The sequence below is a fragment of the Denticeps clupeoides genome, chromosome 2, assembly GCF_900700375.1.
Source record: "Denticeps clupeoides chromosome 2, fDenClu1.1, whole genome shotgun sequence".
NCBI classification, from domain to species: domain Eukaryota; kingdom Metazoa; phylum Chordata; class Actinopteri; order Clupeiformes; family Denticipitidae; genus Denticeps; species Denticeps clupeoides.
In genome coordinates, this window is record NC_041708.1 from 29,763,820 (window position 1) to 29,777,102 (window position 13,283).

Sequence of the window (13,283 nt, forward strand, 5' to 3'; positions counted from 1 at the left end):
AACTTCTGACATATTAATTGATGTTGTAATATAGTATGTGTATCATTGCTTTCAGGGAAGTATTAAAATACTTTTATTTGCATCCAGGAAAAAGGCTGCTCAAGAAAACGTTCTGTTGGTAATTGGTAATGTGTTTTTTAAAAAATATGCAGACGGTGATAAGTTATGTCACAGTTATAAAATGCAAGTCATCGTCAACGTGCTGTCAAATGCAACAACAAAAAAAAAAAAAGAGAAAAGAAAAGCGAGACCCCATCACAAGGCCCCCAGTGAGTGACGTTGCTGCAGTGGCGCCTTTGTCCCAGTCTTGCGAAGCTACGTGACCGCCATCGACGCGTCGACCAAGCGGGAAACGTGCGCGCGTGGTCGAGTGGGAGGGGCGTGGCCCCCCTCACGTCATATGGCCCGCCGCGCTCTGATTGGCCGGCGCCCCTCACCAGACACCGCCGCGCTACTTTTCTGCAGAGGAAGCGGCGCGCCGCGGAATGAGGGCGGCCAGCCGCGCTTGTTACCCCCCCGTATGCCCCGGCGGCGCAAGCTGGTGTTGTCGGTCGCATCTGGACGCCTGGAGGTCGAGGTTAGCAGCTGATCTGGTCTTCGTCAACCCTTCTTGTGCTGGACTGGTCGCTTGAAACTTCACCCAAACGCTCGTTCTTCGACGGGACAAATGCCAAGGTTAGAGGAACACTGCTGGAGCTGCTCCTGTCCGACGCGGATGAAAGCCGAAGAGCTGTCGAGCGCCAGCTGGGTCGCGTCGAAAGCGGAAGAGATGATGTCCATCGTGACCTCCGTGGCCGGGCACGCCTGCGGCTCCCTGCACCGGATCCAGACCGCCAACCTGATTCGGCGGGGCCTCGTGCTCTTCACCATCGGGGTGTTCCTGGCGCTGGTGCTCAACCTGCTGCAGATCCAGAGGAACGTGACCCTCTTCCCCGAGGAGGTGATGGCGACCCTGTTCTCGTCCGCCTGGTGGATCCCGCCGTGCTGCGGGACCGCAGCTGGTGAGTTTTGTGCTAACGTGAACGCAGAGAGAAGGCGAGAACTGTGAGGGGGCGTCCATCGGCGAGGGATGGACGGTCGTTTGTTTTCGTTCGGCGGGTTACGTAATGCCACTCAACGTCCGATGAAAGGATGTGTTTTGTTTTGCCCGCTGACGATTTCTTTTTTTCGCGGGGCTGCCCTGGAAACAGCAGTGTATGCGGGGGGTCATGTGGGGTATGCCCGTCGCTGATTGGCTGCCGTGGAACGGGTGAGCCGCGTAGGCGCGACGTGATTGGCTGCCGGCTCGAACATGCCACTTGCCGAAAAAGAGAAACACGGAAGTCGCGTGTCTCATAAATATATATATACACACACACACACACAGTACAGGCCAAAAGTTTGGACACACCTTCTCATTCAATGTGTTTTTTCTTTATTTTCATGACCATTTACATTGGTAGATTCTCACTGAAGGCATCAAAACTATGAATGAACACATGTGTAGTTATGTACTTAACAAAAAAGGGTGAAATAACAGAAAACATGTTTTATATTCTAGTTTCTTCAAAATATCCACCCTTTGCTCTGGTTACTGCTTCGCACAATCTTGGCATTCTCTCAATGAGCTTCAAGAGGTCGTCACCTGAAATGGTTTTGCAACAGTCTTGAAGGAGTTCCCAGAGGTGTTTAGCACTTGTTGGGCCCTTTGCCTTTAGTCTGTAGTCCAGCTCACCCCAAACCATCTCGATTGGAGGCCAGGTCTCCACTTTTTGTTAAGTACATAACTCCATGTGTGTTCATTTATAGTTTTTATGCCTTCAGTGAGAATCTACTAAAGAAAACACATTGAATGAGAAGGTGTGTCTAAACCTTTGGCCTGTACTGTATGTGTGTGTGTATATATGTATATACACATACATACATATCATGTGCCAGCCCCTCCTGTTTTTCAAAATTATTCATCTATTGAGGAAGTCTGATTTTACAAGTCCGTTTTACTCGCATCAATCAAATTAATTAACTGTTTTTATTAATTTGATCTAATCACCATATATGTCCAACACAGCTGTGATTGGGCTGCTTTATCCCTGCTTGGACAGTCATCTCGGGGAGCCACACAAGTTCAAGAGGGAGTGGGCCAGTGTTATGCGCTGCATCGCTGTCTTCGTGGGCATCAACCATGCCAGTGCTGTATCCTTCCATCATGCCAGTGGCATACGCTGCGCACTTATGTAAATAATGCTGCGTCGCTGTGATGTTTGTATCGTCTGTGGTGTGCACCCTTTCTTTAACTCCATTCTCAGAAACTGGACTTTGCCAATAATGTGCAGTTGTCCCTGACGCTAGCTGCTTTGTCACTGGGACTGTGGTGGACGTTTGACCGCTCCAGGAGTGGGTTTGGCCTAGGACTCACCACCGCTCTCCTGGCAACTCTGATCACACAGCTGCTGGTCTACAATGGCGTATATCAGTGAGTATCAAGTCATGTCAGCCATCACTAATTTATTTCACAGTATTTAATAAACTTCTGAAGGGCACACCTTTAATTAGAGCCAATTTTCCAAGATAATGATTGTACCATGATCACCAGGTTACCTAAATCTTTATCAATTTATTAATACCATCTTAAACCAATTCAAAATTCATTGTAAAATGAAAGTGAAGTGATGTGTCATTGTGAAACACTGCAGCACAGCACACGGTGCACATATCGAAATGTGTCCTCTGCATTTAAACTATCGGCTTAGTGAGAAATGGGCAGCCGTGTGGGTTTGCTTGTTAAAAGCACCTTGTTCACTGTGGCCAGACAAGACAAAGCTAGACAGTTCATTATTGGCTTTGGCATTCTCCCCATGAAGCATCAGGCGGAGTTAAAGGTGAAACCCCCCATTGCAAGTGTCCCTTATAGCCTGCAGCCATCAAAGGGAAGCCTCGCAGTTAAAACATGAAAATGCACGCAGCTGTTTTCCCTACTGGGACTCCCAGAGGCGTGTCTGTCGGTGAGAGCCTCCACCCAATTACGAGCCCTCCTACCTGCCACATGGAGGCCTGTTCAAAAACATCCTGGTATGAGGTAAAAATCCTGGTGCTTCGCTAAGCCAGTAAACAAAGCCCAGCCTTCAAAAGGGCTCTCACCGTCTGTCAAAAAGCGAGGGGGAGAAATGAAGTGAAAATGAGTTGAGAAAAGAGAGAGTGGGGGTAATCCTTTTATTCTTAGCATGCATTTTTTATGACTCCTGCCCCCCAGTGAACTGTCTCTTTCTTTGGTCTCGCGCTCCCTCAACAGTTCCCCACAATCCAAAGTGAGATATTTTATTGTGCTGTGGACGTATCTTACCTAATCCACTGTAAATCCCCCTCAGGTACACATCCCCAGACTTCCTGTATGTTCGCTCATGGCTGCCCTGTATATTCTTCTCTGGAGGAGTCACGGTGGGAAACATCGGACGTCAGCTGGCTATGGTGAGTGAGGCTGCTTTAGGACTTCTGTCACATGGGCCCGGCGCAAATGGTGCAGTCCACGCTCTTGCAAGTGGTATCTTTGCTGATTGTGGCCCTCTGCTGGTGTCGGTCAACTAAAGTTAGCTGAAGTGGTCAACGAATTGAAAGTGAAGTGGGTGTCATTGTGAAACACTGCAGCACACGGTGACACAACCAGATGTGTCCTGCTTTTAACCATCACCCTTGTTGAGCAGTGTGTGGGGACGGGGCTTTGCTCGGGATTCGAACTGGCAACCTTCTGATTACGGGGTCCGATTACCCGACAGGCCACGGCCGCCCCAAATTTCCCGGTTTCGAACCGGTGACCTTTCGTGTGTGAGGTGAGCGTGATAACCACCACACCTTTGCCCCAATTGGGATTTAGCTTGGATAACTTTGCGCTGAAATAACATCTCTCTTGTACATAATACACGGATGCTCAGCGGCTGCCCACAGCATCTTAATCTAAGACTTGACCCCCTTGTGACCTTTTTTTTTTTTTTCTGCGCCGTCCTTTGTCCTACCGGAATAACTCGAGGCATGAAAGCAGATTAGGGTTTTTTTTTTCTTTCCCCACATGCTAATGTCCAGTGTGTGAGCCAGCCACAAAGTTGTTTACCCCCTGAATTTTTCTCGGTGGTGGCGCTCTAGTTGATGTTTGTATCGCTGGCACACGCCTTCGTTCTTTCGCTTTTTTTTTTTTTGCTGTGTGATTTGGATAATCATCCATTTTATTGGTTACTGACAAGCATCAGGCAGGTCAGGTCCATTTATTTCTGTGATTTTTAGAGAGTTTAATTTGTCTTCAAGGGTCGAAGAGCCCCCAAGTTAGACCTGTACGTGCTTATGTAAGGACAACTGGAGGGTAGAAGGACAGTTTCTCCCTTGGGTTGCTAATGAATATCATATTTTACTGTCCCACTAAATTCAGACCGTCTTTTTATAACTCCGCCTTTATAGGACACAAGGCCCATGTAGAAGTCGCTCCATTCGATGCCTTAAAATATAATGCTGTCGTGTCTTCTTTTCATACAGGGTTGTGCTGAGAAGCCCCATAATGACTAAGCTGGAGGCAAACGGTGATGGTGAAAAGGAAGTGGGGTTATTGGCAACCCATGGAGCCGGTCAGCTGACCACTCAGATTTGGACTTCTCGGAGGGAGGGGAACATTTCGGCCCTGCTCTTATTTTCTTGCTCCTCTTGAAAATTTTATATCAACAAAAAAAATAATAAAAGAAGGCAGAAGAGTCGAACCACAGTGCCATGAACTGCACCTCCCTGTGGCCAAAAGAAAAAGAGACCCAACCCAAAACTGCCATTACAACCACTGAAACCCGACATCGCTCCACCATGACGTGTAGCGACCGCCATGAGCGGCGTACTGTGAGGTGACAAGAAGGGGTGTGCTTTCAGGTTCTGCTGTGTACTGAGGTGACGTAGTCTAGTCAAAGCAGGTCGTGAATGAACGGATGAGGGAAAGGGGGTGTTTCTTAACAGTTTGTGTGTGTGTATATACATATATATATTCCTTTTTTTGCTGGATGCTAGGAAGTTAAATGAAAGGGAAACATTTCAGGGCTGTGCAAAAATATCTGCTTTTTTTCTCTTTTTTTTTTTTTTCTCCTCTCCTTCTTTCCCCCCCCCTCTCCTCTCTCTCTTGAGCATTTGAGTTTGGTGCCCAAAGTATTTCTGAACAGGAGTGACACTGAAGTTTGTTTTGCCAATCCACCGAAATGGCTGTGTTTTTAACCTGATGTAGGTATTCATTCTGCTGCTGCTACATCCTACTAAAATAAGATTAACCATCATTTTGCATACATAAAGCTGCTCCAGTTGTGGGTGTCAGCATTAATGAAATAAGTTGAAGAATGAAGAAATACGGACGATGAACAGCACAGATGGGTGACCTGTGAAATGTGGAAATTTGCGGTTTTGTCCAGCAGCCTCAGTGATTTGCAATCTGTGATTGCCTTTGTATTATATTTTTAAAAAGTGCTTTGGTCACTGTTTCATAAAGTAGTTTTTTTTTTTTTTTTTTTTGTACATAACTCATTTATTGCTCACAAATAGAATGTTATCTAATCAAATTTATGTTAACGCTAGGCCTAGTTTAGTAGCATTTTGGGGCTCTAAGCAAATTATGTGCAATCCAATATACATGTATGAACCTGGTATTCTTTCATATTTATTATTTCAGTGAAAAATACAAAATGATCTTTTTCAGAATCATGCAGTGTGGGGGGGGCAATACAGGGGTGTTTTGTGTCTTTTGATTTAAAAGTACTGTGTAAGACGAAGTAACACACAAAACATGCGCTCACTTTGCAAACCAATGACTTCTGTCAGGAGAAAAAAAAAATTGTCACAGTTTTCTTTCTCACTTAAGTTTTATACATAAAGGGCAAATACGGGAGAAAATGACTGCTGTGCTGTGAGAGGACAGGTTAAAGTGTAAAAAAAAAAAAAAAAACACATGGCATTGACGTTTGTGTTACTACACTTTAGATAGGGGTTGTAAAACGACGGCCAGAATGAAAGCTTTATTATTATCATCATGCGGTGATGTTTTACATGTAGAGTGTGTGTGTCATGTACATTTCAGTTTGTGTATTTCTACTTTTGAATTTTACGTGATAAGAAGGAAAAAAATAAAACATGAGATTTAACTATTGTCATTATTTGTTGGAAGCAATGGATACAAACCAAGAGATGTTTTCAGCATTTCATGCATAATGATGGTTGTGATCAACTGATAAAAATACTTAAAAGCTAGAAAAATTAGGGACATGCATGAGGAGATGATTATAATGGCATAATCCATACGCAAAGAAAGTGAACCAATGAACATTAAGACAGCGGTGTCTGGTGCTTGCAACAAACTGCAGCGTTGAGATCAGTTGACATACCGATGAGATTCTTACTATCCCCCCTTTTTTGTAGCCACAGCAAAATCCCAGTGTCGTACGGAATTTCTGAAGGGGAGGCGTTCATAGATTTGTGTTTACCCTCGCGTTGTTGCATAAGAACAAAAAATGGTGACACATGAATACAAAGTCACTTGATGCCTCACGCTGAGCGGTCAGGTTGTGGTGTGTTTTTCGCGTGGTATTACAACTGGAATAATTCTAAGAAAGGTCGAATTGGATGCCACTCTTCCAGATGAAACAGAAGAATGGCTCTGAGTAGGCCATTATGTGTTCCACCTACCCCCCAAAAACACAAGACTTCTGAGCTTTTGGCACTGCACCAGCAGCCTAAAAAATACACTTGGGAAAAGTGTTGGTGCTGACACACCCTTATCCCGCCCACCACTCCAAAGCTGGCACAGAGAACCCATATGCACAAAACATGTGGATCAGGTACTCAGTTACAGAAATGACAACCAAAATCGCACAGCAACGACTGAAATAAATGCATTATAATCCCATTGTTGTGGGTCATTTGGTGGATTTTTTATTAACACTTTTTTTTGCACATCTGTAGCACAGTACTATTTAAAAAAGACAAACAAGGCCGATGGTCAGCACTGACCAACCAATATGTAGCTGTAATAGAGAAACTGCAGCAATGCCTAGACATCCATAAGCCATTTCACAGGCTCTGACTAAAAACATGAACGGATCTCCCTTGACAGCCCCATTTTTCTATCAGTGAAAACAGAAATTTGGAAATATGAGGTCTAATAAGGGTGTTAGTAGCCTAGTGGGTAGCCTATGAACATAGACCCGGGTTCGAATCCCATGTACTACCATTGTGTCCCTGAGCAAGACACTTAACCCTGAGTGTCTCCAGGGGGGGAATGTCCCTGTAACTACTGATTGTAAGTCGCTCTGGATAAGGGCATCTGATAAATTACATAAATGTAATTCTGATAAGAAAAATATTCTTAAAAAGCGGGATCATGGCGTATTTGTGTGCTGTGTCAGTGCGAGTAATGTACTGACTCAGCAGGGGTAGCGTCTGCCACAGGGGCGATGCAAGCCCACCGTGGGTGTCTCTATGGAAACAAAGCCAGTTTCCAAAAACTGCTGCACTGGTCCAGTGTCCAAAAACACATGGCACAGTGCAGCAGCAGCTTACAATGGACCTTTCACAAGAACACGGAAAACATTCAGCGCTTCTGTAGTGACCTTCATGGCCTTTTGAATGGTTGTGTGTGTGTCTGGGTGAGAAGTGCTAAAAAAAAAAATAAAAAAAAAAAAACATTTTAACGTAACGTTTATACTTTGATATAATGTGTAAACCCAATATGAAAAAAGCATCAACCACTAGGTGGCAGCCTCCCTCCTTTTGGACCATCCAGACACATTTGACAGGTCATTCAAGGACCCCTGCCTGCCTGATGGACCTGGGGAAACAGTCCTTAAACAAGGAACAGAACACGATTTCCAGAAGGGCTCTTTTCCTCGCAGATGGAAGGGCCTCCTCTAAACACAAGCTAAATCTGTGATCGAGCCAAGGGGGAATGTGGGGCCATTAAAAAGCCGGCGTGGGCGTGGTGAGACCATCAGGGCTGCTGTGTCGCCCTCGGTTCATATTTTGGAGGTGATGCAACTCTGCCAGAAGTTAGAAGTGCCCCGGATGACCGTCTGTCAGGGTGGAGGACACTTACGGGGGGGTTGTCTGCTCGTGTTTAGTTGCAGGGTGGGGAATTAAATGCAACTAAACAGTCGAAAAAATAATGGAATGCCACAGTGCTCCGCGAGCTGTTTTTCCTCCATGTTATTTTTTTTATGTAAATTAAACCCAAATAGATCTACCGGTTAACAAGCGTTGAGCATTTAAATTGCTCTTTGGCCCTTGTTGCGGGCCACCCATGGCTTCTCTAATGGAATATGATTCAGGCGAATGAGTGAAGAGGCAGAATAGCAATTACCCTGACTTATTGGACCCATGCCTGACATTTCACTGTCTATATAACTGCCATTACAAAAGAGGACAGGCCGAGAGGGAGGGAGGGAGGGAGGGAGGGTCATCGTCTGTGTGAAGGTGCATGGGTGATGAAGGGACAGGGCAAGCCAGGGCCAAAATACGCCGCTGCGCGGTACCCGTATTTGACACCAGACGTTTTAAAATACCACCCTTTACATTCCTTCCCCTCAGAATAGCAGACAATTTAAGAGTAAAGATAAAAGAAAAAAAAAAAAAAACGCCAGCGACCCGTCGTATGCGGATACGGCCGCAGAGTTATAATAATAGTGTTTTCCTAACGGACTCCCACGAATCGTGCAGTTATTCTGTGCCGGGAAAACCATCTTCGCCCCGGCCGCCGGCTTAATAAGCGATGGCACCCTGTTTATAATCAAGCCCCCGCACCTCAGGCCATCGAGCCGGCGGTGGCACCTCTCTTCTGAAACTTGGCTCCTGCTATAGGTGATGCTAGAGACTCCAAACTCAACACTTTAAAGGAAAATCATTTAGAACTGGAGCTTCGGCCACTTCACACTTGGATTTAATGCGATAAAAATCTATCTTTTTATTGCAATCTTTTATGCATATGTGCATAATTAACCAGCCAGGTCGTCTAAATGTTTAACATGGCGTGGATTAGAGGTGGGAGGTGGGGAGTAGCAGTATCACCGTGAAGCACCGTGGACAAAATAGAGACACTGCTGTGTGTTTTTTTCGGGTTTTTATTGCTCTCATTTTCTACACACCAAATTCGGGATTAAAGTTACATTTGAAAGGAGTAAAACACACACACACACACACACACACACACACACATGCATTTTTAGTGAGTGATAAGCGGCAGGACTGCATGTCGAGAGGCCAAATCTCAGGTGATGGCACATGATGCGTCTCATCCCCGCAAATCCTTTACAGTGCAAATGAAACACACATCACATTACGGTGTGGGATTAGCTGTCTGCCACTCAGCCCGCCAGACATTACAACCTAATCAAGTTGTAACACGGCGCTGCATTTGAACGCACGGAATCCGAATGCAGGAATCTCGAAACGGTTTTTGGATGGGAAGGTGCGACTGTGGAATTCAGGTTTGAGTACCCATGACCGGGCATGAACAACACGGGAGCGCAACCTGTGGCTTAGCGTGAAAACGTTGAAAAAAAAAAAAAAAAAAAAAAAGTTGAAACACTTTTGCAGATGCTAAACCGTACATTCAGTCACAATTACATCCTTCGTCGGACGCTCAGCAGTAACCGCACAAATCTGCTGATCCTTTGTGCGGTTTGCAGGGAGGGGAACTGTTTTCTCTTTGGAATCTAAAGTTATTTCGACTGTTGCCTTGTTGAGAACGACCACAACCAACCACAGCCAGGAACAACCGTTTACGATTATAGATATATTGATAAGACTATATATATATATATATATATGTATTTAGTTTCTGAAGATAACATGTAAAATTCACTGTAAATAATTACAGTATTGTAACATATAGAAGCAAATATCAAATCCGATGGTCTATTAATAACGATTACAATGATAATAACAGAAATTTTACAATAACAATGATGTGGCAGCACTTTATAAAAACGCACACGGACAAATAAAACTCGGACCGGCCGATCTGCTTCAAGTGCAACACTCGGGCGTCCGAGGGACGTTCCTCCTGCTCCAGCACAGACGCACAAAGACGGAGGCCATTTTCATTCCACGGGAAAGGAATAAATGCCTCCCACGCGGAAGTGAAGTGGTGGCGTGACCCCCACGCAGCTGTGAGACGGAGGGGTTAAAGGTGAGAGGGTACACCGTCTATATTTACGCGCTGCCGCCACACACGTCGACGCTGGCACATGTCTGAAAATCCGCAGCAATTCGTTTTATGACTTTCTTTTTTAATATCAGTACATTCGGGGTTTTTTTTTTGTTTGTTTGTTTGTTTAGCTCAGTATGTATTAATTATTTTTCTTTTTTATTGTAAAAGACCACACCTGAGCGCAATGAAAGAAAAAAAAAAAAAGAGTAAAGGACAAGTGCCTCCCCTGCACCTGTCCCGCGTCCTGCACTTGTCGCCCACCTCGCCAGCGATCCCTGGCATCCCAGCCCGGGCGACCCGGTAACCTCTCCCTCGCCGGATCGATGTATTCTCGTCGGTTCTGTACTTGTGACCAGGGGACCTTCGCCGGTGGGTACCGGGCACCACGTGGCGTCCCGTCTGAACCGCCACGTGACATTATATTCGATAGTGGTGGTGTTTAGATAGGGTTTCTCGGGGAAACTCTTTAGGGGAAAGATCGTTTGTAGTGGTCGCACTTTAATCAATTTGATACTTCGCACTTATGACGAAGTTCATAAATAGTTCAATAAATAGCAAGAATAGTTCACAAAAGTAACTTTTTTATGCAGCGATGTTTCATTAACATGAATAAAAGAGATTATAATCAACCGTGTATATATATATGTGTGTGTGTGTGTGTGTGTGTGTGTGTGTGTGTAAAAAATATTAAAGTAGTATAAATTACAAATGCCAACAGTTTTAGGAGCTCGACTTACTTCACCTTCAGTGGAAGTTCTACATTATTAATTCTATTATCAATGGAATAAACGTTCAATAATAATACTTTATAATAAATTAAACGACTTTTTGTTGTTGTTGTTGAACATTTCGCACATACCCAATAGTGGATCATGCATGGACGACTCTTTTAATTATGGGGATAAAAACGAGTCTTAACGGCGTCGGTACCAAAAACGCGCCTGCATGGTGCGACTTCGTGGCGGGGCCTCGAGAAGCGACACTCGTGAATTCCGTGGCGCTGGAACCCTGCAAGCACCTGTGGCGTCTCCCCTCCCCAGAGTTACTCTTTATTTCTAACAATCCTCCAGATTCTTCATATTCATAATAATCTGCTACAGCAGAGCACGCAACCGTTAGAGACTGTGCATAATTAGACTTATTATAATTCTGCTAAACCTATCGCGGCTTATGTGGTGACTTTAGCAAATCCCGAATAAGTTTCACAATGTTGGTATTTTCACTCCCGACTCCATTTAAAGACAAAGAACAGCAAAATGGCCTGAAATCCAGTCGCCCTTCATTCAGAAGAAACTGGGTGGAAATAAAGGGACCATCTATCTGTTTGTTTGGACCTGCCCTATTCTTCACGCCATTGTTGGAAACTTTAAGACAGATAAACGGCAAAAGCTCTCGCCGCCAATGAAGCCGTTTTCCCTGGAAAAGGAGGGGGGGGGGGCAGCATTCAATTAGCGTGATCCCCTCCAAAGGGCGTTAATTGCGGCCGCCTGAAAGGAGGTTTATCTCCGGCAGGAATTAAAAGGCCGCCGAGCATCTCCCCGCGACAGCTACAAAGTGCCCACTCTGCTAAGACGGGGGACCCCGACGGTTGGGGCGCATTGTTGAGGAAATCGGCCCACTTCAAACGGCCGACTTTCTGCGCTCGGGACGGGCTGAGAGTGGACGTGGTGCGTGTCGAGGTGTCGCCGTGGGCCGGTGGGTGGGGTCCGCTCTGGACCCGTTATGTGCCGAACGTGGGCCGTGTTGTATCCAGCTCTCGTACATAAATAAAATAATAAATAATAATAACAATAATATTATTGTTATCATTATGGTTGTTGGGACGACGCGTTTTCGAACCGTCGCGCCAGGGTGCGCGCGCAGCCCCGCCACCGACGAGAACGCGCCTTTGTCTGGATGCCCACTTTTTTTTGTTGTTGGCGAGCCAATGACAGGTGCGGAGGAGGGAGGGGGGTATTAATGCTTTCGTTGCCTTAAGGTTAATCAATATTTCCACTTCCCCTAAAGGTACGAATATGTAAATGCTAAATATTAATTCTGCACGGCCAAGCGGAGACTGTTAATTGCGCACTTCGTAATTTCCCCACGTAGGCAGAAGTCTGGCCGTCTTTTTTATTTGTTTTTGCGCAAAAAGAGAGGAAAAAATAAACGTTACTGCGCCTTGCTGGGTTTGGGCCATTATTCCACCGACGTGCGCGCAATGAACAGAGTCCTGCAGGATACCGTGGGCTGCCGGACTCGTTTCATAAAAGCGGGCCCAGACGCCACGCTAGCGCGGAGTGGGGCTTCAAGCGGAACGTGTCCATGGAAGTTCGTGGCCATTTTGAAACAATTGCGTGTAATTGCGTGTTGGGAGTTCTCGGTCCCGAGGTTTGGGGCATAGACGCCATGGTCTTGGTTCGGTTTTGGTCGAGGAAGACCTGAGCGAAGGTGCAGAGTTTCCGTCGCCAGGACTACGACCTGCGAGCGTAAAAGACGCGCAACCATTGCGCGCCATTCCTTCGCTGAGACGTAAACTGATTTTTTATTTTTTGCAGCGAGGCCTTTCTGTTGACTGGCACACGCACACGGTCACACGCACACACAACGACACGGTGATGTCATATCCGAAAACACGTACACACGCGTTCCACGCAGATTGCGTAACGACGTCGACGCGCCCGCTTCTGCCCGTTATTTCGCAGGCGCCGAACAGCATTGTCGTTCCAGGAGACAGCTGGGTTCACAAAAAAAAAAAAAAAAAGATTTTAATACAAATACGCATTCGGCCATCAGCGAATAAACCGCCAAACGCAGTTTAATACGTGAATACACTTTACGTAGGTTCGGGTCGTGGGTTCGGGTCGCTTTCGACACGCACAGTGACCTGTTATGGTCCAAATGAGTCTAAACGTGTGTAGCTTACATAAAATCTACAGAAACCAGACGGCTTCTGGTCTGACCGTCTGGCTAGGATGCTCCATCCGACGGAGAAAACGCCGGTCCGAGCCGCGTGGCCAGCCACAGCCAGACAGACGTCGGCCGCGTAACCCACGCACTGCCATCGCATCAGAGTCGCGTGTGCGGCGCTCAACCACCCAACACCGCGGATTCTGCT

At 45.9% G+C, this 13,283-nt stretch overlaps 1 protein-coding gene across 1 annotated transcript; it reads left to right on the plus strand.

Moving 5' to 3' along the window:
* Positions 1 to 321: 321 nt before the first annotated feature.
* On the plus strand, positions 322 to 6,128 carry insig1 (insulin induced gene 1). Its single transcript, XM_028967763.1, has 5 exons — positions 322 to 1,001; positions 2,048 to 2,172; positions 2,286 to 2,452; positions 3,345 to 3,444; positions 4,498 to 6,128. Exons 1-5 carry the CDS (start codon positions 668 to 670, stop codon positions 4,525 to 4,527), a joined length of 756 nt encoding a protein of 251 aa, XP_028823596.1. The 5' UTR covers positions 322 to 667; the 3' UTR covers positions 4,528 to 6,128.
* Positions 6,129 to 13,283: the final 7,155 nt, after the last annotated feature.